This window comes from Falco peregrinus, chromosome 12 (genome assembly GCF_023634155.1).
Source record: "Falco peregrinus isolate bFalPer1 chromosome 12, bFalPer1.pri, whole genome shotgun sequence".
Lineage (NCBI taxonomy): Eukaryota > Metazoa > Chordata > Aves > Falconiformes > Falconidae > Falco > Falco peregrinus.
In genome coordinates, this window is record NC_073732.1 from 27,094,561 (window position 1) to 27,120,386 (window position 25,826).

A 25,826-nucleotide genomic window follows, 5' to 3' on the forward strand; every position below is an offset into this window, starting at 1 on the left:
ACATAGGCATTTCCCCAGCTCTTGTGGCTGAGCCTGCGAAAAGCAGGGTGTGGAGAGCTGCGCCCGTCCAGGCGTGGTGCAGCCCAGCTAGCCAGGTTATTCCCTTTCTAATTAAGGTTCCTGGGGATCTTTTTCCCTGCAGCTTCACAGTGGTCCCAGCTGGTGCAGCCCACCTCCTCCTTCTGCAGCCCACCTCCAAGATGAGATTAGACCAATTTCCTATTGCACAGACTTCTGTTTAATGCCAATGAGCTGTCACAAGCCCTACCTGTGTGGGAATTAACGCAGCTTTTAGCCCTCTGGGGTTTAATGCTTTTAGGCCAAATGCTAAGAGGACAGTGTTGGTCTCTCTGAAGAGAATGATGATGGTTTTGAAGTCACCATTCTGCCAATTTTCTTCCTTTTCCCTACGGGAAACTTCACATCAGATGTGATAGAAAGCTGAGATGAGGCAGTGAAACTATCTGCTCCTCCTGCCGTGGTGGCACCACGAGGTGCCTGACGGTGCTTTTCAGGCCATGGAACAGGCTGCAAGAGACGTTGGGATAAATACCTGCAAAGGACACAGGCGGACCTTTTAGGTGAGAGAAGAGGCCCGTGTGGGATGGAGAAGCAGGTGCAGGGTCTGTGTGGAGATACTGGCGATGTGTGTGTTTGCAGGTGGGGTTATGCAGAAGTAAGCCTGCGGAGAGGCAAGGCGCTGGTCAGAGACAGGAGAGGAGCGGGAAGAGGAGAGGGATGAAGGGGTCTTCAGAGGTGGTTGCAATTAGAGAATCAAAGCAGAAAACTAGGAGAGAAGTGGTGTCTCGTCAGCCTAGAAGCAGCACTGAGCTGGCTGTGCTGGAGCCAGGGAGAGGGATGAAAGAAGCTCACTCACTGTCTGCGCTGCCACTGGAAAACGCTGCTAGGGACTCATCAGAAGCTGCTTCGATGGTGAGCCTGGGGCAGAGGCTGCGCTGGAGGAGGTGGAGTGTGGAGCTGGAGGGAAGGAAACCTCTGGCAGTGATGGCAGGCGGCACCTTCAGTGAGCTTGCAGGTGAGACAGGAACGCAGGGGTAGCCATAAAAATCATCAAGGGTAGTGATGGGGTTTTAGAGGGGCATCACAAAGATGTGCTGTGAAAGAAAGGAGCCGGAGAAGCATAGGGATGAGGTGATAACAAATAAAAGATGTTTCAAAAAAGGCACTGGAGTAGAAAGACAGGTCTGCAGGAGGCAGCACATGAGCAACGTTCGCACACGGGCAAATGGGGAAGCAATGGGTACAGTGTGGGAGGAGGGAGTCCCACTTGTCTGAGAGACTGTGCAAAGAGCTATGGAAAAGGTGGGGGAGGACTGGGAAAGGCAGTGGGAAGGCATGTGTGGAAGGACAGCTGCTCAGGAGGAAGAGTCTTGGCCAGGGACTTCTGGTGTTTCAGAGTGTGAGGTGAGGGCAGGGTGGAGGTGTGATTTCTCACCAAGGGACAAGCAAAAATTCAGGGTCAAGGAGGGTGGTGAGGGGGGAGAGGAAGGGCAGCGGTTACACGTGCTGATGGCCTGAAAGCTGTGGGGTGTGAGAGACTTGGAAAACAGAAGGAAAACTCGACAAAGAGGGAGAAAAGAAGCATTGTGGTGAGAACCTGGTGAGACTATCTGCACCTTTTCTCTAATGGGTTAGGATGGAACGAGGGTACTGGGGGAACTTCAACCAGCTTGGGCCATCTGGAGCCCAAGAGCTCTGGTCCTCATCCTGAGCTGCCCTGCCAGCAGAGATTTGGAGCCAGGCACCAGCAGGATTTCTTGATGCCACACAGGAAGCACGAGATCTCCAGCGGCTGCAGGGTGAGCTGGATCATGCCTGGGCTCTCTAATGCCTTTTAATGTATTAATCAGGTTTTGTTTGCATTCTGGTGACTTTTTTCTCGTCTCTACAAAGCAGTTATCTAAAAACTGGTAGAGCCAGTGCAGCCTTGACTTTTACAAGGTGCCTTGTCTGATACTAAACCACACCACCAATAATCTTACCTGAGTTAAGAAAGAAAAACCCAAACAACAAAAACACCCTATCTCTGCAGCCAGTGTAGTACAGGTTTTAAATTTTCTGGTCATTTTCTTTGTAAACAGCTCAGCAGGGTATTACTCTGGCAGCTGCATCGAGGGACTAATATAACATGTGTTCTCAATTTTAGACCCTTTATGTCGGGAATTTTCCATTGTGCAATTGCATTAAATCTGAGGCGGCTGACAAGAGCACGATGTTTTCTAACTCTACACAAGGTTAAATGACTGAAATAAAAATAGATGGGAAAGAAAACAAAGTAAAATAAGTTTTCTTTCTCATGTAATGGCAGGCAGTTGCGTGAGGTCAGGGATTTAACGATAGCCCAGCCATCAGTCAGGGACCATGAAACAACTGATTCTTCCTAAATCACATTGGAAATTATCTTCTGTTTCAGACGCTCATTCTCTTTCATTCACACAGATCATATAACCAAGATGACTGTGTTCAAAGTTACCATTTTTATATAAATCGTGTTAATAATGACTGTGTTTGTGAAGCATTTTACTTTCTGAATGCCAGGGCTGTAGGATGTTATTTGAAGTATTTTCCTTACTAGGAAACATGTGGTTTTTACTATGGCTTGTAGGAAAAATACATGCTGGGCTGGTGTCATGGGAAGGGGGGAAGGCAATCTGCGGAGCAGCAGGGTGGGTTTGTGTGCAGGAGGGTCGGTGGATGTACAAATGCAAATGTCAGGCCGAGACGGCAGCTCCAGGTAAAGCTGGAGCTCTGATCCTCAGAAGGAAGCGTCGGCTGGGTGGTGGCTCACGGAGCCGTGCAGCCCCGCGTGCAGCGCGTGGGTCTCTGTCCCGCAGCACTCCAGGATCCTTCCCGCGTTGGTTTTGGCTTTGTGTTCCCATCCAACAGGGCTTTCACTTTTGCGCCCATTTTACATCTCACAGGTTTTGTTTTCAACCCAAATTGCAAGGGCGAAATGTCAGACCAGCTTCAGCAGGTACCAGCCCTCTAGTCTCATGCAGGTTGTCAGCATGATGCTGCTCGAACATTTGTTAAGGAAGGCTTCATAAATGAAAGCGAGGGAGGGTGCCGTTTATTGCTGCAGTTTTCTTACTGAAGCAGAGTTTTATGGGTGTGGAGAGTTACCAGCATTTGTTCAGGCAGAGAATGAGGTGACCTCAAATGGTAAATCCCATTTTGTTCTGCTTCAGTGACCAGCTGCACCCCACTACAGTAGTTTGTATCCTCGTTATTATTTTGTTGTCTTTCTGGTTTGGATACTGGTATTCTAACTGCCAAGTCCTCCGGGGTTGGAGCGGGTCTGTGCACCAGGGTGCTGAGGCCAGACACCCTGCGTCTGCACAGGGCGGGCGCCCAGCTGGCAGTGCTCCCCCGGCACAGCCTCCCGCGCCCTTGGGTGCAGTCTCGTTCAGTCTGCAGAGGAGAGACTTCTCGAGCGGGCAGCTCATTACTGGCTGCCTCGGGTGATCCCGGTGGACAGGTTCCTCTGCACGTCCTGGTGTTAGGTGAGCCGTTGAGTTGTGCAGTTAGCAGGGGGTTTAGCAACGAATGGGAAACTCTATCCATTTAGGTCTGTGACGTGTCAATCAATTGTAAAAATAATACATACGTATATATGCCTGTCTTGTGAAAAAATAGCTCTAGTTTAGAGCTGTGCAAGACAGACCATTAAGTTAAAAATAAATCTTCAGGACACGGTGCATCTAAACACAAATTGTTTATTAGTGGCTATTTCATTTATACCAGTCATGGGATATTGAACTACTGACATGGGAACAGCAAAACACAGTTTTTAGCTTGGGTTCGGACAGCGGTGCAACAAGCAGCAGCTATGAGAATTCAGTTTTAAAGACACAGAGCGTAGACTTAAACCCTAATATGGCTCCCCAGGAGCAAACCAGAGGTCAGGATGCCGCTGGGGGTGGGCAGTGCAGGGATGCCCCATTGCCAGCATTTTCATTAAAACTGCATCTTTGTCCAATTAAAACATGCAAGCAACCCAGCTGTGGATGCACCTTGGTTTTTTTAATGAATAATCAGGTTTAAATTAACAACAGAGCTGAAAACTCAACCATGTGCTTTTCTGGTCTACGTGAAGGAAAAAGAAAGCAGCCATGAAGTTAATTTTATTTACTGTTGAATTGCCTTTTGTAGCAGTATTAGCAGCACTGTGCAATCTAAATTGAGTGCCAGGCACATGGCCTTTTAACGTTTGTTAGTGTGTTAAAAACTTACTTGCCATCTTTTGATTCTAAAGCATGAATGAAATTGTGACATCTGGTCCAAAGGCCGTGCAAGGAACGCTTGGAGTAGCTGGAGTTTATATGAATACAGCTCGCACTAGCTGGAAGGGGGAAATGGAGAAAAGGCATGGTCTTAATAGGTTCTGCTTTGCTCAACATTCATTCTGCTCTGCATCCATTATATGAGGAAAACAAAAACTATAGTATTTGCACTTGAAAAATAGGCAATTTTTCCAATATTTTCCTGCCATTTTAGCTAATAAACACTATGCCTGTTGGATACTGTGGTCCATGACTAATTAGTCATTTTCTGTGTATTTAAAGGTTGAGGTAATTAAAAATGTCAAATGTTTTCCTTTTTGCAATAAAAAAAATTTAAAACTGACCGTAGCTCTTGGGAGGATGAGGGGAGAGAGCTCTGCTTCACACACGCACGGACCACTGCAGCATGGAAACTGTTCATGGAAGCAGCAAGTGGGCTCTGGGGCCAATTTATACTTTTCATTTATTACTTTCCTTGGCCATGAAGAAAAGCCAGCTCTCAGACCGAGACTGGGAAATGTTCCTCCCACTTCAGCCCCCCTCTGACATTATTAATAGGAAAAGCATTTTCCTGCTGATCATTTCTATATAATATACACACACCCCCCATATATTTGTTTTGCTTCCCATTCCCTTCTGTTTTTCCAGGTACAACTTGTTTGATCGCACTGTTGTCAGATAAAGAGCTCACAGTGGCCAACGTTGGTGATTCGCGAGGAGTCTTGTGTGACAAGGATGGGAACGCTATCCCCTTGTCACACGATCACAAGCCCTACCAACTGAAAGAGAGGAAGAGGATTAAAAGAGCTGGTGAGTCGTAACGTTTTTGCTTTGGATTGAAGTTCCATCTTTTTTCTTCTCTGTCAATAATATAGACTTTTCCCCTGAGAGAAACTGTAAAGTACCAGACTGAGGCATCAGCAGATAAAATCTCCCATTATTAACACAGCACTTTTCAGTGGGATGTTGTGGTGCAAACAGAGAAATGGAAGCAGATTGACCTATACCTTAATGAGCCAGTGTCGAGTACGAAGAGCAGCCTTCATCTTCAACAGCCCGCTGCCCGTGCCAGCCAGTTGCCTTGTGACCCCTGCAGAGAGCGAATTAATAAACAGGGGCAGCAGTGCTACAGGCTTCCTCACGCCAAACCGTATCAGCAGCCTTTATGTGAGAGACTGGGTATGAAGCTGAGTGAGGTTTAGTTCCTAAAATAAGCAGAACATAAATCTAATTCATCAAAGCTGTTTTTTGTTCCCATATAGTGACTGCTCAGGAGCACGAACATGTAAATTGTAGCAGGAGTACAGGGAAAGAATATAAGAAACAGAAACCTTTCTGCAATAAATCTTTATTGCTTTCATCACTTGTCAGTTTAGTGACCTCCTGGGCTAGAAGTTACATTTGGATCATCAAGTTTAATAGCCAATTCTCCGTAAATTTGTCGAAGTCTCTTTTGAACCCATTTCTGGTTTGGCTTCTGCAGCAGCCTGCAGCAGCAAATTGTTTGATGAAAAAAAGTTCCCCTTGTTTGTGTTAAACCTACCAATGAGCATTGCCTCCAGAGATGCATTGCCTCTCTGCCTCCAAGTCTTTCTCTATAAAGTGGAAAGAACAAGTTTCACACCAGACCACCCCCCCAAGTATAAAACATTTTTAAAACCAACAGGTTATCGGTACACTCACACCAGCAGAGATGTCGGTACGTGCACCATGTGCGCTTTGCTCTGCTGTTAGTGCCGAGGAGGCGTAAGAGCAGTGGGGATCCTTCCCGCTGCTAGGCAGAGAGCTGAGGTCACGTATGTTCCCCAAAGGAGAAGAAAAAGTATACAGATCCTAAGAAGAGGGAATAAGAACATCTTGGTCTCATTTTGCTTCAAGTCTTTACTTGGGGGATGCATTAGTAAAATCTGGAGATTTGTCTGTAAAATTTTTTCCCCCTGAGGCAAGTCCAGGGCCTCTGTGCAATTGTTCCCTTAGAAAAGGCCTTCACTGAGAAGAAAAAAATAACATGATTACTTCATTTGTCCAGAAGTGAGGCTTTATAACAACAACATGTAAAATTAACCTGGATTTTTTCTGGAATTTCCAGCTTGGGAAGAAATTATTTTAATAGACAGGTAAATGTTGTAACTATCTGCAGCTAAACAAGAAATATTCTGTCTACCCTAGTGACTTAATGAATTCACTTCTCTGTGACCTGCTGCCCCACTGTATTATCATGACTGATATGGCCTCATAGTGCTGTTAAAAACAAACAACCCAGTTTATACTACTGCTGGATAATTTTACGATTTGGAATATCCCTTCTTTACATACAGTAAGCGTAAAATTGAAGCAAAGTGCCCAAACTGATTTATCAACCCTACGTTGCTACTGTGACTAACATACCAGACTCTTTCCCACCGTCTAGATACTTTATCGTCATGCAGAGCTGAAAAAAGCGACAATAAACCCATCATTATGTTATATTTTGGTAGCTCCGACTTCACATTGCACCACCAAGCTGCACTGTCCAGTGCCCTATAGATAGTTATAAAATGACTGCACATTTGTGTTAGTAGGGTTAGATTTAATTTAAAAGTTAAACCCATATAGCCACAGTTGAGAAAGTATCTTTCAAAGCTCATTCTGATAGAAATGAATTTGAGGCAGCCTGAAACAACAGCTCCAAGACAAGCGTGACTTGCCCTCTGCGTTTCAGCAGGGCGTTAACATTGGGGTGACAGGTCTAAACGAATCCATCATTTTTGGCTGCCATGGAGGATGTTAAGGAGGCTCGCTGCTTGCTGCTGTCAGCGGTCAGCGGATGCGGAATTAATTCAGTCCCGCTCTTTTCCCTGTTCCCAGCAACCACGTACAAAGTCTTAGTCAACCCACAACCAGAAAAAAAATATTCCTTTGATCAGTCCAACAGGGCTCGAGCAGCTGTTGCACTGAAGCCTCTGCTCAGGTTTCTCACGGGCATTGTGCAGCGCAGCGAGAAGTCCCTGGTACCCAAGCTTGCAGCCAAAGGCCAAAAGGAAAGGTGGCAGCTACGAGGGCAGGGCAGCGCCCTCCACTCTGAGCCGAGGTGCCACATCCTGCGGAGTTACCTGCTCCGCAGCGTGGCTGTGTAGTTAACAGCACCGGTTACGGGAGGTTTGTCAGGACTGATTTATTTTCAACAAGAGCCTGGCTGACACACGCGCACAAGTACTGCGGTGCTGGTCGTCTCGCAGCTAAATGAGGTGGGGGTCCCACCGCTCTGACCTGTTGCTGTGGGAAAGGGAAATGCATGTCCTGTGGCACAAGGATGTTGGTGTCCCTGGAAAACACAAGGAAGCTCCTGATCAGGCGCTTGAGCGATGTATATTGTACCAGTGTAGGACAGTGGCCTGGAAACCACCCTGGTTTGGGCTTGTGAAGAAGGTGGGTTGTAGAGCCACGAGGTGATTGTCACAGATGGAAACTTAAGTGATTCACCTTGAACATAATCCTCCAAGCTCAGCTCTTGCCAACATGCAAAATGTGCGGCTGCCAAAAAGCTTCTCTTTCTTTGATGCCTTTGCTTCTCCAGCAGCAGCCCGCGCTGCGGAATGTTTGCTTTTCCCTGAGCATTTTTATGTATTCTGTATGGAAGGCTTTATAAAAGAAAATACTAGAAGTGCCAACAGACACTTCAGCAGACCACTGGAATTCAACTTGTGCCGTAGGCAGTTCCAGGTGCCATGTGAGAACGGCACCGAAAAGTCACTTTGTACACGTAAGCACAGCCTGCAAAGACTGGAGTAAGCGTGCTCAGCAACTCGGCAGCATCAGCTGTCTGCTCTGCAGGTACAGTAACGGGTGCAGGCATTGCTCTCCTCTAATTATGTGTAAAATGTCTACTTAAAACTGCCTTTTCTTATTGCTTTTTGCTTCCCCTGTCATTCCGATACATACAGATGATCACACTCCAGTTACTATAGTCCTAATGGCTGAGGAAAAAACCTAGAGCTGGTGAGCAGGTGGCTGTGCAACGTTCAGCCGAGGTGCCCCCAAAACCTACAGCAGCAGCTGGATGAGGTGTGTTTGAGGGAGCTGCCGTAGGCTCGCAGGTCCTTCCTTTCTTTGGCTATGGAAGGAAGCATCTTCACAACGGAGGCTCTGAACACCCAGATAAAAAGTGGTGTTTCTGCTGATTTTAACACAAACCAAGTTTCAAGCTTTTAGCAACCATGAATCAACAAATGAAATATAGTTTCACCTGAAAGCAGAAAGAATTTACAGATTAGATCAGCCAACCAGGAATGGAAACGCTATCATAAGATTTAGGTGAGTAGGTGACTGGCAAATAACACATAGGCTGAGGTGCAGAGCTGAAAACGTCCTGATATCGACAAAGAACAAATACATTTATAAGAACACCAAAGCAGACAGCTTGCAGACACAAAAGACAACAGTTCCCCTAATTTCGTCATAGATTTTAATGTTCCATGTTAGCAATCTTTTTGTCCTCAAGTAGCTTTTCATTCACGTTCCAGTGGCAGGAATATTGCTGTGGAACAGTGCAGACAGTGGCACGCAGATGCATGCACAGGAATTGAAGGTGCCTCAGTTTCACTCTTTGACCTTGAATACTGTGCTGTTCCCTCCCTGGCACAGCCAGAGTGTGTAGCAACCAGGGGCTGCCAGCCTCAGTCATCGATTTCAGTGCAAAATGTTCTCTCGCTGTAAGTAACCCCTAAATAAAAGAATATATTTTCAACTAGAAGTAGCCTTAATCCTGGTGATGGTAAAATCAGTCAGTCAGATCCCACACTGCATCTTTCCGACTCGAAGTAAAATTTCACGATCCGTTTGTTCACAGCAGTTTTTTGGTCCTTTTTGACACCGCTCATTCAAGGCAGCTTGAAGGAAGAGCCTATAAATGGTTTTGCACTTGCTGCTTTGCTTTATGCCTTAAAGTGAGATGTGCGTCCTACTGCAGGGTGTTTTCAGTGTTGTTTCCTTCGTAGATCTTCTGAAACAGGGAAAACGGAAAAGGAGGTTCACTAACACAAGAACATAAAGATTTGCCTTCTCTATTTTTGTCTTAACGTTGCCATGAGGCTTTCTGACCAGTAAGTTGTGTGCTGCAGGGACACCTGTGCTCAGTAAGGTGCCGGTCTCTGGGGGAGTAAAGCATGAAGCTGCTTCGTTTGAAAGCTGAGCTATTCATGACTTGCCTGCTTCAGCTGGTTCAATAGCACTAGCAGCCACAATCCAGCTCTTCCCCGCAGCGCTCCGAGCTTTACTTAAGCCATGTCCTGCTTTCTGAGATCGGTAACGTCTGTACGCCTCAGGATGCTGCAGGATGGAATGGTGGGGGGCTCTGGCAGGGAGCCAGGCGAATGCTCTAACTTGCAAAAGAACGGCTTTAAGTGTTGGTGTTTCTCTCCAGGTGGTTTTATCAGCTTCAATGGCTCCTGGCGCGTGCAGGGGATCCTGGCCATGTCCCGCTCGTTAGGAGATTACCCTCTGAAGAACCTGAATGTTGTCATTCCCGACCCCGATATTCTTACCTTTGACCTGGACAAACTGCAGCCAGAGTTCATGATCTTGGCGTCGGATGGTCTGTGGGATGCTTTCAGCAACGAGGAAGCTGTCCGATTCATCAAGGAACGCTTGGATGAACCACACTTCGGTGCAAAGAGTATAGTTCTACAGTCCTTTTACAGAGGATGTCCTGATAATATAACAGTGATGGTGGTGAAGTTCAGGAATAGCAGCAAAACGGAAGAACAGTAATTGCCAGCGGTTCTCTGCCTCACTCTGAACTAAAAACAAACTCTTACATTTTAAACATAGTAGAAAGCTGTAGTAAATACCATTAAGGTTCTACACAAAAGGAACAGATCCCTCTGGTCTTTGTTCTTTGCTTAACAAAAGGAGCAATACAACAAATTCATTCTGAGTGATAAGAATTACATTTGTTCACATGTACCTGTCTCCTGTGACCTTGCTGCTCCTTAGAAACTAACTGTAATCTTCCATTTCAGAATTTTCTTTACAAATCCTGTGTGCGCATTTCGTTTGATTCCATTTGATCATTTCTAACAGTCAAAGGCTCGTTCAGGTGCACGGCAGGGTCAGGGCAGTGCTGCCGCTTAAGAGCAAGTGATAGGAATGATGCTGCTTCTCACTCATCGGTGTGATTCTTCAGAATGATTCTCATGTTTCTCATCTCTTTCTGGTTTTAATCTGCAGTGATAAGGTTGTATAGGAAAAGGTTTGTGATTATTGGCCTGTTATTGATATGAAGGAGGAAGAGGAGCCAACTATTAGCCTGCTACCACAGAACTGGCTCTCTCGCTTTGTTTAACCTCACCCCCCTTAAATAAATCCCCACCGAGCATGTGATTAGGTATAGTTATTGAATTACCTGAAGCCACATGTTTACTCAGTCTGTGCGATACTCTAATAACATTTCTTCTACGCCATATTGTATTCAAACCAACTAATGTTAAAGTTCAACAAAATACGGTGAGGTCTGACACCTTCCATAGCAAAAAATGGCTCTGTCGTGATAGAAGGATGCCTGTCATTCACCGAGACCCACCCTTTACAGTGTTTTTTTGGCATGGACTTTTCACAGACGTGTAAAGAAAGGAATGCAAGATGAAATTAATTTCCTGAGTGACTGTTTGGAAAACTAATTAAAACAGGGCATTCCGCAGAGCTACCTAGATGGAAGTCAAGCCTATTAAAAGACTTCCTTGTACTGCTGCAGATTAATTTGTGGTGTTAATCCGGGGGAAGGTCACTCTAGAACCGTGTGTTGGTATAATGTATAAATCCCAGGTAGTGTCACTGCACTGTGGAGATGAAAGCTTGTGTTAGATCTACATAAAAATATGTTTAGATCTAGCTTTCAGTATTTAATTTTGGAATCTGTGACTGCTGTAAGTTTAAACAACGACCGTCTGAGTTTGCTCTACCTCTGACAGTTTAGCTGCCTGCTTCATGATCGAGAGGCAACAGCCGCGGAGCGCCAGGGCAGCGCGTGTCAGTGGACAGAGCCAGGGCCTGAGCTGGAGGTCAGTATTTCGGATGGATGGCTTACCCCTGTCGCGTCTTACAGCTATCCTTGGCATTCCCTCCCCTCACAGGGTGGTCCTGGCCGATCTGCTGAAGTCTCTCATCTTGAAGGTGGTGGAGGCTGTCCGCGTTTAGGTCCCGAGGTGAATCAGGGGTGCAGCGCGTTAACTAGTGTTGTCTGTTTCCTGGGTAGACGCAATATTTCTCATCACCCTACAGCGTTTTGGGGCCAGTGGCTTGCTGATCCCTAAAATACTGTGATGCGTTGTGGTTGTGCAGAGCGGGTGTGTGTCTCTCAAGGCAAAAATGAATGAGCACAAATTTCTGCTGGAGAAGGAATGTCCGTCTTAGTCTTTCCATGTTGTCCCTAGGGTATCTCTTCCCCAACAAAATTCCCTCCCTTCATCTGTTTGGAGATCGTCACAACTCTTAATTGGATCTGTTGCTATTCCCAGTGCTATTCACGTTGTACACATACCCTTTAGCAGCCTCTTCTCATCCCAGACTCTGGGTAGAGCCCCTTGACGCTGAGTAACAGGCAAGTGAAAAGAGGAGTACAGAAGTGTCCCGCACCCTCTGAAGCCAGCAGGCAGCCAGCCCACCACCGGTCCTTCCCCAGAGGATGGAAGATTTTGTACTTTTTACATCTCTTGAACTGTGCATTCAGTGAATTTTAAATGCAACTGTGCAGTTAAATTGAGCAGCTAACAGGGAATGTTAATAATTGCCGAGCGCCTCAGTTATTTTATTTTGAAAAGGTATTTGAGGTTAGAATGCTGTGAAATGAAAACCTTGTGTGATATTTTCATGGGGAGCGCTTAATCGTGTACTCAGTAATGCTACAGCAGCAGTATCCAAACTGTGCTCCAGGCAGAGTTCCTGGTGCATGTCGTGTTTGCCTTTCCTTTCTCCTTCACAGCTGATGTTTCCGTTGTACTGGCTTTTCTTTGGAGGGGACAGCCTGGATGTTTGTCAAAATGGCTGCCCAGGGAAAAGAAGAATTAGAGTCAGCAGCCTACAGAACTCTAAAGCCGAGGGACGCTTGTGTAGCAGAGACATCACTACTAATCCTTTGAGAAACTGGAACTGGAACAGTGGTCAGCTCCAAAAAAACCATTATAGGCTAACGCCGCTTGAGCAAAAAGCTCATGGCTGCCACTAAGGCTCCTGCAGCTCATGTTCTTGAGGTTAGCGAGCGTTGCGGGGGGTGCCCGACCTGCTGAGCACAGCTCGCCTGCCGGTTGCTCTGGCATTCGAGACAGATGGGAAAATGAGGTGGCAGGAATCCGTAGGCATTCACAGACTCCTGAGGCAGCCGTGAGGAAGCAGTGGGAACGTGGCCTGCTCTGGAAGTAAGCCATGCTCGCAGGATTTGGGGAAACACATAGTGCAGTGCAATGCAGAACTGCTCGGCAGGCATGTCTGGAGATTTACTCCAGGACTCATTTACTCTGTCACTCACAGGCCTGTCCAGTCAGTTACTGAATCAGCCCTATTTCAAGCGTCTGCAGGTGCAACAATAGATGTTTTAGCACCTTCAATTCTCTCTGCAACACTCCCACCTTTCTAGTAGCTCTCTCCTGGCCAAAGACATTCACGCCAATGATCTCTGGTAAGGTTGTTGACTTTTGGGTTTATTATTTAAAAAAAATAGTTATAGCTACTTTAGGTTTGTTTAAAGATGAAGGACTAACGGAGATGAGAGGCTTTGTGCGGTCTTCCACATACATGCGCAGTGCCTACCTATGCTCCCTGCTAGAAGTCTTCAAAGAAGTTTTTAATGCAGATCTGGACACCTATAACTTTCCAGTCGTGCTGATTTGTGCCAAATTCTGCTGTGATACATACAGCTGCTGGATGACAAGATTAACCAATGTACATATTGCTTATGCAACCTAAACAGTCTAGGGTCTGATCCTCCACTGCCTTAATAATACATCCTACATCTGGAAAGCACTGCTGGACACTGTAACCAGAAATACCCCACGTATGCTCGAGCCGCCTGGCAGAATGTGTCACAGCATCGCAGGGGCATCCTCGGTGCTGCTTCCCTGCTGCCTGGGCACCTCTGCACGCAAAGGGAGATGCTGTCCGGCTGCAGTGGCTTGTGCAGACCTGAGAGCTCCCTCTGGCCGTGTTTGTTCGCAGAATTTTTTGCTGCTTAAGCCCGAGTAGCTCCACTGGTGACATCTGTTCCTCAAGAGCGTCCCATGCAGAAAAACATGAAGTTGCTGCCAAAAAGCATCCTCCATACGGTCCAATATGAAAAAATGTACCTTGTAATTAGTCATCTCATCCAGAGCTTGGAAGCGTTTGGGTTTTTCCCAGTGACGTTACAAGCTAACAGTGTAACTCACATCATGCATTTTAAAGATACTGCCATTTAGCTTTTCATTTGGCTTATGGACTGCCATTTAGTTTATCGTTCTGATTATATACCAGTGGGGTGTTGGGCTTTTCACTGGTGTAACGGACGGACTGTAACCATCCCCGTTTGTAGCTGCTGGTGCAGCCGCGGGGTGCCGGGTCTCGGTCCCGGCCTGGTTAGGTGCGATCGCAGCTCCGCCTAGTGGCAGGCCTGGCCTCGGCACGTACCCACGCAGCATTCTGCGAGTAGTTGCTCTCAGCCCGTGTGAAAAAAGTCATTAGAAGTTCCCGTTGTCCCTCGTGCAGTTCACGAGGAGGTGAATGCAGGCCCGTTCTCTCAGGCTGAATTTTATAGCAGTGCCAGAGCAGCGCGGGCTGAAGGCGTGCATCCGCAGGCGCAGCTACGAAACGCAGACGCTCAGATGCTAAAAAAACAGACGTGAAAGTTTGGCACACCACAGTGCGGCCCTGCGGCCCCTGCCAGCTCCCCCTCCCACGTGGGTGGCTTTGCAACCTTGGTGAATGCATTTTAAATGCTTGTTAGTGGGATCCAAATGTTTGGCAACAGCGCGGCTTACACAGAGCGCAGCGATCCAGCTTGGGAGAGTCCATACTTCACTGGGAGTCTCGGGGGCGGCAGGAGACGCTATTTTATTTTGTATAAATCGTACGCCGCTTCTTTTGTTGCAACATCCAGCAGGAGTGGTCTGGGCGTATTGATCCTGTCTCGCGGGGGAGGGACAGTCGCAGACAGCATTGTGAGGCTCGCATCAGCACTGCGGTCCTACAATTTCTAAAAATACAAAATTTGAAATGAATGAGCCTGTTTTACTGAATAGAACGTTTAGGTAACTATAAATAAATTCCATCCAACATCATGTATTGTCCACTGACTTGTGAACACAAGGCCAGTACCAACTGCTGCTGATGTTATTATGGTATTTTACCATTTATGTAAGGGAAAATTATGTAAGTTGTCAAGTTGTTAGAATACAAAAGTTAGTACTAAAGCACTGCATCTGCTTGAGCTGACAGTGTTTCCTACATAAACACTAACGCTGCATCTTGAAAGTAAGGGAGTTTTGTTGTTCAGCTGCCTCTTAGAATATACGACATCCTTGCTTTTAATATTAATGTACTGCTAATGTATCTGATACTTATTTTACACAGAGAAACATCTAGTAAGTGATTATACTAAAGGAAAAAAAAAACCCAAACTCACCAGCCTTTCATTTCCTGAAGTAGGTTTTTAGGCCTCCATTCCGAAAGCTGGCTGTGCACCATCGCAGGGTCAGAATTTAGAATGTCCTGCGGAAGTTGGCAGCTGTACATCCAGAGCTGCTGCCCCTCCGTGCAGTCAGTATGGTGATAAATTACCTCCCTAAACCTGAGGACTCGTATCTAAAGAGATATATACAGTTAAGTTAATACTGAGTTGCAGTTTTAATCACTATTATTTATATAGTGGTGACAGTCTAAGGCTTAGGTAAGCAGCTGCTTTACATATAGTTTTCCTTTAGGTAAGTTAAAGTTGTAGGTATCAGGTGTCTCTGGTTATAGATGATAGTCTAGACGCTCTGTCAAGCAAAACGTGTGCGGCCAAAGCAGCCGAAGCCTATCTAAAACCATAGATAGATGCTCACAACAAGAGCAGTTCTTGAGTAAAGTTTTGAAATCCACTTTCGTGAGCAGCTCAGCTCCTGTGTCTGGGCTGCTCAGTCTTAAGGAAGAATTCCAATTAGTTGAGCAATAGGGAAATAAAGCACTTTTTTCTGCATTTAAATGGCCAACCCTCTATTCTTTTAAGCCTTTGGAAATGTGTTAGTACTTCTAGGAATGTGGATGCTCAGATCTACTTCAGCCTTTATTCCACCAAGTTAATGAAATTAATAACCAGTTACAACATTTTAGGAATCTAAATGCAGAACTATCAAACCCTGCTCTCCGGGAATTCATGCGCTGTATTCAGGGGTGTGAGAGCAATTCAGGTGAAACCGTACTTGATCTGCACTTACTTGATCCGCACTTGCTTTAATCCTGGTAGGAATGAGAGTCCTGAAGTCCAGCTGTGTGGGCTGGCAGTGGGACACCTGCTCAGCGTCCCGCACGTCAGTGCCGGTGCCACCACGCTGCTGCCGCCCCGGGAAGGCAGGCTGGCTCCGTGCCGGGCTGCTCCCGCGCCCCTGCACCCCGCTGGCTCCAGCTGTTCTTGATGGCCAGAGGCTCCCACAACACAACTGCCAAAGTCCATGTGTCATTTTTAAATTTCTTCCTTCTGGAAAGACAAATTTAGTTATGTTGAAAACATGATTCGTTTGGGAAAAGTTCTTTAGAGCTAGTTCCACTCTCTAGTGAATCACTCGCTGCTCCTTGGTACGTCGTTCCTGTGCATGTAAGCTAGGTACAGAACGTAAGCGGTGGCTAGCCATGCTGGATTTACAAATGAAATCAACTCTTTAAAAAGTTCAAACCGTCACGTAACTTAACTACAAAGTTGTTAGGAGCGGGGTGTGGAAAAACAACTTTAAAACACGTACTGTGCGAATGTTACACTGAGCGGCTGTAAAACCGCTTTTACACAGGGTATTGGGAAACACTCCCTGAGAAACACTCGAGACAGTCATTTCGAGAATGAACTGCACGTTTGGAACTCTGCAAGGGCAGGTCAGAGCTTCGTTAACAAAAATCCTACACAACACACCAGATAACAAAGCGCAATGTTTAGGCAATCCATCTTGGTTAAGGACAGCTTCCATTTAGTAGGAGGCGGCTGTATTATTGTAGATAAGAGCCTCTTCAGGCTTGTTTGTAACATTTTTTTCACTCAAAGCCAGAAATGTTTTTAAGATTTTATCTTTATTGCAAGCTCAGGGGACACTGCACTTTACTCCTAGGTGGAGGACCACCGCAGGCAAAGCATTACTGAGAGAAGCAGCTAGGAGTTTGGGCTGAGCCCCACCCCAGCCGGGGCGGCCGTGACACCCTCACACTGTATAAACCCCACTCATTCAGATTATTGGGATTAATGTGGTCTGGAAAACGAACACACTGTGCAGCAGCTGTCAGAAGGCTAGAGGTAAACAGAGCTCCGGTATGTAAACCATCCCAAGGGAGGTGACTTTGGGTAAATTTTATACTGTTCAGTCCTTATTTTATAGGAGGAAAACTAAGTCCCAGAGTCCCACAAGGGCAGGTGAGACAAACGGTGCTGTACCACAGGTAGTACCTCCTCATCTGAGTTGCAGGTCGATACCACCTTTAGCGAAGCATCACGTAACAGCAGCGTTTCGGAGACAGGCTATGCTCTCTTTAGTCCTGTGAAAGGAAGTGGCTTTAGGATTTTTAGAAACCCAATATATAAATAGGGGAGGGGGGAGCGGGTTGTGTTGGTTTTACAATTTTAGGTTTCTTTAAAATGTGGACTCAACTACACACGAAAAACCCACCACCAAACCCAACCATCTGCTTAGCTTCAGTTTAACTTGGTTTTCTTCCCCTCCTACATGGAGTACTTGCATTTGGATACGGTTTACAGCTCAATATGCAACATACAGTAACTGCATTAAAACCTGGCAAGCCTAATTTAACAGAGAGTGCAGAAAGTGCGACATCTCCTTCCCTACCACCTCGACCTTAGGTGAACTGTAAAGTACTTCCTGAACAACCAAAATGGTATACACGCTACTCAGACAAAAATGGAGATTAACAAACATTTTAGGAATACGGAGCAAAGTTCTGCCTCCCAAACTTCTTCAACATACCTAACGTAACCCAGGGACACCTATCAGGAACTCAGCATCGCTTGGTTAACAACCTTCAATCAGTTTTTAGTTTAAATTTGAAAGAAATGTGATAAAAATTACATTATTTATTGTGCATCCAGGCATTCATGAGTTACTCGCAATGAACTTCCACTGGAAGGCTTTAGTAGTGACTAGAAAACGTAAGGCAAAACTTAGGAAAATACTCCAAACCGTCTGTGTCCTCTTAATAGCGAACTGATCATAGAGAATAATGCCCTGAATTGGCAGCACGTACTGCTTCATGGTTCACTTTGAGCTTGCCTGCTCTCCAATGCACACAAGCATTGATACATTTGACTTTTTAACTCTTCCGAAGTGACATACAGGCAGCACAGGCTTGACATTTCACATTGTAAACCTCTTTTGCTGCCCACCCAGCAGTGGTTTCCCAACACCTTCGACTGATGGATTATTATTGGGCTTTGCAAGTCAGAGCGCCCCATTTTCATACCCACATCACGAGTGCTTGGGATTCTGATTTAATACAGCTTTCCGAACCACCTGCCTGCACGACAAAAGGAGCCTTAGGATTTGGAAAAATCTTAGCCAGTGGTTTAAACTTCATTTTTAGTACAATATTGTAGGCAGATGCTATACAATTTGGGCCCACCGCTGACTTAAATGTTTATATTAGTTCACAGTTTTAAGCTTTTTTTTACCTCTTGCATGGCTGCACACACTAGAAACTTCCCTGATACTTGCTTTAAGTGGAAACATTAGCTTAGTTATGAATTTTTATGGTCTTTTAAGCAATAATAAGGTCAGACTCAAATACAAACCAGATTTGGAAATGAGGGTTTTGTAAAAAAAAAACAGAACAGGTGCAGGCATATTTTCCAATGTAAATTTCTTGCAGAATTGATGTCACTTTAGGTTAAATTTCAGGTGGCATAAACAGATCACTGTGTATAAACCTGCATTTGTGAAAGCAAAAGCCTTGTAATCTACAATCAGTAGTATTGTTCTGGGGCACAAATATAAAAAATACCGTGCTTGGTGACAGTTGCATTTTTAGTGCAGCCCCGCACAGCCAGTTCTCTTGATACTCGTTTCGTACTCTCTCAACAGGAGCACTGTCTGCTTTATCTATCCAGTTTCTGAAGATTGCGTAGTCTTTCACAATTACTTTTTTTTTTTTTGAAAAAGCAATACAATGTGTGCTGTAGTATCAGTGTTCTCATGACAAACTATTTATTTCTAAACATTTAACATGGCAGGTTTCTAAAAAAAATGGAGGTTTTTTTTTTTAAGGTGTATAAACAATCAAAGAACAAGTTAAACACTTCTCACAGAGCTCTCAGGATCTGACCACAGTACAATCAAACAACAGATCCGAAACCCATAGGAACGGCTGCAGTTCTACCTGTTTCTAGAAATACAATAGCATTCTTCCCTCAGTTATGCAATACTGTATCTTTAGCTATTTAGTTTAACAAAAGAAATCTATTTTTGGAAAACTTTGACCTTCTTAACATAAATTCTTAGAACACTGACATCTGAAATACTTGTCTAGAGAGTATTGTCCCCAAGACCTCATTTTTATATCTAAAAAAACCAACACATCCTATTATTCCATCAAAAAACATGTGCAGTTGTTGAAAAGATAGCGAGATTCAGTACCAACCATAATCACAATGTAACAAAAAAACTGGTGAAACCTCCAACTTGGTACTAGAGGTTTCTGCACCTCTTCTAATTTGTCTCTAAGAGACTATCTGAAAGACAGCCAAATGTAAATACATCATAACATCTTAGCTGTAGTACAAATAAGGTGGCAGTGCTCTGTCATTCTAGGTGTACAGGATGTTGCCTTCACTGTGTAGTGGGTGTGTCAAGAATAATTATGTTAATGCAATTGCAAATTCTGTATTGTTGTCTATTAGAAGTGTAAACTACTGAAAACTTGGCCTTGCTGATACGAATAAAGTGATTCAAAAACCTGTCTTTACAGATGTAGTAGAGCTTGTCTTCTTTAAGAAATACACATCTTGGTATTTCTTACTTTTTTGATTCAAAAATTTGAAGAAAGAAAACTATTTTAGAAACAGATATAAAGTCATTGTATAAATGTTTTAATCTTCCCTGTGTGGTTCCAAAGCTCTGGGGATGCATCAGTACACACACACGTCTGCTTTTACAGATGCGGGTTTTGATTATCCCGATATACTAGAGATGTCTAGTCATTAAACTGCACATGAACTCGCCTGCATCTAGCCCTCCAGAGTCTGCACACATTGTCAAAGCCACCAAAGCCGTTCTATTTTATATGTATATAAATATAGCTAGAAATACACACACACAGTGCATCACATTTTTGGAACTTCCCATCAGCTCCTGCAGACCCCACAAAATCCACAGGCTTGTAACATTCTCAGAGCAACTACGGAGGCAATACGTGTAAATAAGAAGGTGCAACGCGCCCAGAAGGATTACTGAGGTGATGCATTGAAAGGCTGCCGTGGTTTAACCCCAGCTGGCAACCAAGCACTGCCGCTCACTCCCTCCTCAGCCCGAGGGATGGAGAGAAGAGTTGGAAAGGAATGTAAAACTCAGGGGTTGAGGTAAGAACAATTTAGGAGGTAAAGCAAAAGCTGCGCACGCAAGCAAAGCAAGGAATTCATTCACCACCTCCCATGGGCAGGCAGGCGTTCAGCCATCCCCAGGAAAGCCGGGCTCCGTCACGCGTAACCGTTACTCGGGAAGACAAACACCGTAATGCTGGATGTCCCGTGCCTCTTCCTCCTTCTCCCCCAGCTGTACGTGCTGAGCGTGACGCCATAGGGTCTGGGGTACCCTGGGGTCAGGGGGGTCAGCTGTCCCGGCCGGGTCCCCCCGGCTCCCGGGTCCCCCCAGCTCCCGGTGCCCCCCAGCCCTCTCACTGGCAGGGCCCCAGAAACTGAAAGGTCCTTGACTCAGTATAAACATCACCCAGCAACAACCAGAAACATCAGCACGCTGTCAACACCGCTGTCACACCAAACCCAAACCACAGCGCTGCGCCAGCTATAGAGAAGGAAATTAACTCTCTCCCAGCTGAAACCAGGACAAAGAAGGTTGTTCTAAGTTCCATGCTAGGCAGAGAACAAATACTTGGGAGTGGCAAAGGATTATGCAGTTGCAAAAAAAAAGATTAAAAAAAAATCAAAGTAGGAATTTGGGAAGCACCATCAAAGCCAGTTTCTTGGCATAAACATTGTTCCACAGTGACATTTTATACATTCCAAAAGATTCATGTAGAAATCCCGTGGTTACAGCACACCACATGGAGAAGCACCACAGGAAGACGGGGAGAGTATTCCGCAGTATCCTGCACGTGTGGGAGACAGACATGGAAAAGTGCTTTCTGAATTCCTAATATTTTTATTTAAGAATATTAAAATGTCCCAAAGGAGCGCTGCCATTGCAGCTTTGCCCCGGCAGCACAGCCCTCCTTCAGCTAAAGTCATCTCTTTAGCTCTGGTTTTGTGCTGCCCTGTACTTCTAACGGTTTTACACCGAATAGTTTTAAGTTCATACATGATCACAGAATCAAAGGCAAGTAACTGAAGTGTTTGATGACAAATCCTGCCAAAACTGGACTATTTCACTTGATGTAAGGCCATGCACCACAATCAGATCTCTATACTTACAAATATGAAAATTAATTTTATAAAGAAAGAATTGTTGTTTACCTTCTGGAATAGTGATGTTCACTTTAAGTATATTTAAACAAATTCCAACATAAACATCCTCTAATCGAATAGGTTTGACATGACTCATCATTTCATAAATCCTCAGAGCCAGTTTTCCATGCAATATATAACCCAACCCACTGCAATACGAAGGATATACACCGAATATCCATTCAGGTTGTGAGATGTACATTTTTTTGTGAAAGCCCCTGTAGGCAAAGTTATCTGTAAGAGGATAACCAGTAAAAACACTTTCTGAGGAATTCAGCTTCAGAAGAAATTCTACCAGGTTAGCAGTATTGATGAAGACATCGGCATCGGTCTTCATGAGGAATCTAGCATTTGAACAGCACTCACTGACCCACCGAAACGCCATGATCGTTTTCAAGGTGAGATTGTCGTAAGTGTCCATAAAATCCTGGCAAATTATGTCACCACAGAGGATGCTTTCATCTTCTACCGACAGTGCTGCAGGATTGTCTTCTCTTTGAGTATCCTGTCCTAGTAAGAACAGGGTCAGAATTCGATGTCCCCACCAGAAGTTCTGAGATGCCCATGTTATCCGGATGGCCTGCCTTGACTCCACATCCTTAGGACTTGAAGACACCAAGATGACTAGAAGTGGATTTACATCTTTGCATTTCAAGCGCTCCCGCAGTGTGAAAAGGTACTGTTGCTTGTAAATCGGTTCATATTCATAGAAATACGTAAGGTTTGTATGCTCAATCACAGTGTTGGAAAAATAAGCTAGGTACCACATCGTAAGGACAGGAAATACAAGGAGAAACAAAAAAATCCATTTTAACAGTCTTATATACATGATACTAACTGGAACTGGGCAGCAACTAATTTGCAGAAGCAGTCAGTGACTTCAAAACCTGTACCACAAGTCCTGAAGTGTGTTTCTTGCTAAAAAAAAGAAATGAAACAGTAGTGTTCAGAATGCTGTTATTCAAATACGGCATTTTTCTTGTCTTGCCTGAAGTGTCAGTTGAAAGCACGCTGTAATATAATGGAAGGCGAATCCGAGACTGTGGTCCAGCGTTACCTATACACCAGAAATCACTGTTGTATCCCAGAAATGAGTATGAGCAGAACACTGAGCTGCTACTGAGGATGGTATGGATTGAAACCTCATAGCTTTCACCCTGGAAATGTGCCTTACATAAACCTGATCACAAAAGAGCACACGTCAAGCACTGTGATCACAGAGATCTCAGCACGTTGTCAACTCAATTAAATCTCGGGGAAGGAATACCATGTGCAAAATCTAATGGCTACAAAGGGCTCAGCAAATTGATGTTCAGAAGCTTCCAGAATTTGTATAGAAAGGAAGTCCTACTAGTTTTTATAAGCTGGGTCAAATCAGCCAAGCAAGCAGGTAAAAAGAGAAGCCCAAGTATTTCATCCCTCATTTAAGGGTTCAGCAGCTGCTTGTTCTGAATTGACTGAATAGGTGACGGGGGGAGACAGAGAAAATCAGCTTCCTTACGAACAGTGTCAGAGCTGCAGTCACGCGAACACAAACCTGTCTTGACAGACAGACTGAGCTCTGACACTGCCCAAAGAAGTGGCTGCTCCCACAACACGCAACATTATACAGCAATCAATTATTATCTAATATGTGCTTATTAAATCAAGTGATTTAAGAAGGGGGCTTTGCAACCAACTTTGTCATAGCAGCTTTACAGTTGATGTAATGGGAGCAGCAGGGTATCCACTCCAGTAGACGAGCTTCAAATCTTAAAGGAGTTTTGTGAATTCTTCTGATATTTTCCATTTAAGCAAACAAGACACTACCAAATCCTCCTGCTACGTCCACCTATTTAAGTTTTAAAGAAGGGATCCTATCTGCCTTATTTTCATTAAAAAGCCTACCCCCATCTGCCAGTGCATGAAAACACAACAGATTCGCTCAGCTCCATCAGGCACGCCACACAAACCAAAAATGGCAATCAGCACAAGAGATGAAGACAAACTAAAGCATTTTTCGATTAAAGCCACACATCTTGCTCTGGAGTCCGATCTACATGTGCAAGTACTTACACAGCCACATAGAGTCCATGCTCAAGACATCGCTGCAGTGGCAGGACTAGATATTCAAATCAATACAACTTTTTAATATAAATTTAAATATAAAATCTCAGTCCCATACCCTCCATTTAGCAGTCCTTACCTTTACTGTATTTCTTTAAAACTACATACACTGTGAACATATATTAGACAAGCCAAAATAACTACAATGTCTTACTGTGGGAGTTCCAAATGATTTCCAATGTTTGCAGTAATAATATTTACCCTACACTGTGAAGTATCCACAAAGACACAGTAAGGATGGTGGAAGGTTCAATTCCACAGCACAGTTAATTACTATTTACCTTATCTTCAAAAAGATCACTGCAGGGCTTGTAAATGTTTTATATTAAAAAAAACAGATCCAAACCCCAACACAGCACACTAGAATTCAGGTGAATTTGATTTGCCGGAGCCCACCTGCCTTGTATTTCTGGGTATAATTTGACTTTATATTAATGACCATTTAAAGGAAGCATTTGGAGCGCAATTCACCAGCAATGCATAGCACATCACTTAAACTGTATTAAAGCAATTTTATACAAATAGCTGTTTAAATAGAAGAATCTCAGACAGATTCCTTTCAAAGCTGCATTACTTCAAAAATACCGAGGGGCTAACAGGAGTCAATCCTTCATTAAAGGTACCTCACATAACTGCAAATGAACAAGCTGAGGTTTGGTAAGAACTTCCCAAAATGACCAGTGTCCTAGCTTATAAAAACACAGAACCCCAGAAGCTTTATGTTGGTTCACTTCTTTTTCTCCAAAGGGATTAAACACATGCAAGTAAAATCACGATTCTGTGACTAAAACAGAATAGAAGTTTGGAGTGCAAAGGAAACTACCATCGGGACTATTCAAACTGCATTTACAAAAGTCAATTATAACTGTAAACAAGTTTAGATTTGCCAATCTCATATTTACTTTCCGGCTTTATAGAAGAAACTGGAAGAAACTAACCTAAATCATGTATCAGTGCTTACGTATTTCATTTTATATAAATAACATTTCTCAAAGTTTGATGATCAATTTAAAGTAAAAGCATATAAAACTTTGATCAGTTCTTGACTACCTAATGGAACAAAAATCTGATTGTAAGTATTTTGATTATTTATGGACACAAAAGCCTGATTATGTGATACTGTGAACAACAGATTTGGAGGCCAGTGCCTGATCTGCTAGGTAATGAAAAAATAAATCATTAATTCAGGTCCTTTGTCCACACTATGCAATACACAATCTTAAATCCTTATGACAAGGCTGCACCACAGGGCATCCAGGACATGCACTGCAAAATGCTGGTTTGCTGTACGACTCCTGAGGAGCTAGTTAGTCCAGACCCTGCCGGTCTCTTCCCTGAGGTCCCACTGCTCCAGCGGCACACTAAACTGTTTGGCAGATGTCATAAGTTCGCCAAGACACAGCCCTTATAATGGTCACAGGGTAGAAACGACACTCCCCAAAACATGAGACATTTCCGCAGCGCCGACCATTCAAAATACAGGCAGTCATCCTCCAACATTGAGCGCAAACACACGCAGAAAAGGGCAAACCAGGGCTGACACCCTAACCACAGCCCTTGGCACGAAAACCTCCATTCTATTTCAAACGCCTAAAACAAAGTAACGATGTTGAAGTGGTGAGGTCTGCAAGTTTTGCTGGCACCTCTGCTTGGAAGTAGTGCAGTTGCAGACCTTCCAGGACAGGTTCTCCACCCCTTCCAGGCTCTCCTTGGGGGCAGTTTTTGCTTCCAGTTGCAGCAGGGCAGCACCAGCTCAAGAACTGCTCCTTTCAGGGGAACACTTTCATTTGCTTCCAAGCTCACAGCGACCGATTTGGAGATTATGCTGGCAGATAAAATCGGTTGACTTTAAAACAAATGTAAGAAAACCTGTACTGTGTATGTGCTGTAGTGAGTTCCGATACATTTCCCTCCCTCCGCTACAGCCAGGCAGCGCTGAGGGCTGGCATTCCTCACAGGGAAAGGGTGGCAAATTCCCACATGCGTTAAAGTCTAATAATTACCATAACCAATGGATATCCCTGTGTAAAGTTTTTAAAAAGTCCATATTTATAATGTTAGATGTACATAAAAATATCTATTTATTTATTTATTTATTTATTTACTTATTAGCTACTAGCAGAAATAATCTGGAAGCATTGCATTGTTCCTGGCTTCTTGTTTTCTTCATAGGGCTTAGGACCAACAAAAACTAGAGGAATTTCTGCGAGATCCTGGTGTACGACGATCTAATATAACAGTATCTTAGAAATTATTTGAAATAGCCTTTAACGATGACTTACTCTCACTTCAAATCGCCCAAGCAACCGTCATTCTCCGTTCTAGGCAACTTGTCGCCGCGCACACGCGGTCCCGGCCCACAAGGCAGAACGGGCTCTGCGGGACACCTGCCGCGCTCTGCGGGAACCGCACAGACACTCGAAGCGATGTAACGGTTCCTGTGCCGAAAAGGGAACGCGGGGCGGGAGCGGGGCGGGAGCGGGGCGGGAGCGGGGCGGGAGCGGGAGCGGGGCGGGAGCGGGGCGGGAGCGGGAGCGGGAGCGGGA

General features: G+C 44.7%; 2 protein-coding genes across 8 annotated transcripts in view; one reads left to right on the top strand and one right to left on the bottom strand.

Annotated features, from left to right (window-relative positions):
* The window catches only part of PPM1L (protein phosphatase, Mg2+/Mn2+ dependent 1L), a 108,037-nt gene extending 88,575 nt beyond the window's left edge, over positions 1–19,462 (top strand). For both annotated transcript variants that reach the window (XM_055816976.1, XM_027778224.2), the window contains exons 3-4: positions 4,953–5,114; positions 9,706–19,462. In XM_055816976.1, the coding sequence (XP_055672951.1) occupies positions 4,953–5,114; positions 9,706–10,052 (509 nt within the window). In that variant the 3' untranslated portion in view covers positions 10,053–19,462. The remainder of the gene's footprint in view (positions 1–4,952; positions 5,115–9,705) is intronic.
* On the bottom strand, positions 14,368–25,771 carry B3GALNT1 (beta-1,3-N-acetylgalactosaminyltransferase 1 (globoside blood group)). Of its 6 annotated transcripts, XM_055816978.1 has the most exons (4): positions 20,141–20,306; positions 15,725–15,984; positions 14,932–15,110; positions 14,368–14,502 (listed from the first exon to the last, which is right to left on the bottom strand). In XM_055816978.1, coding segments are annotated over exons 1-4 (591 nt in total). In that variant the 5' UTR covers positions 20,292–20,306; the 3' UTR covers positions 14,368–14,501. The 6 variants fall into 6 exon arrangements, 3 of the variants coding, with proteins under 3 accessions (XP_055672953.1, XP_055672952.1, XP_005228958.1); XM_055816977.1 differs by lacking the exon at positions 14,368–14,502 and having other exon boundaries at positions 14,928–15,110; XR_008749364.1 differs by lacking the exons at positions 14,368–14,502; positions 20,141–20,306 and adding an exon at positions 25,563–25,771 and having other exon boundaries at positions 14,980–15,110.
* Between the last annotated feature and the right edge of the window lie 55 nt (positions 25,772–25,826).

What these genes read in the sequence shown, in the direction of transcription:
- B3GALNT1 (XM_005228901.4), bottom strand. Translation starts at nt 22,003, where the DNA reads ATGTATATAAGACTGTTAAAATGGATTTTTTTGTTTCTCCTTGTATTT.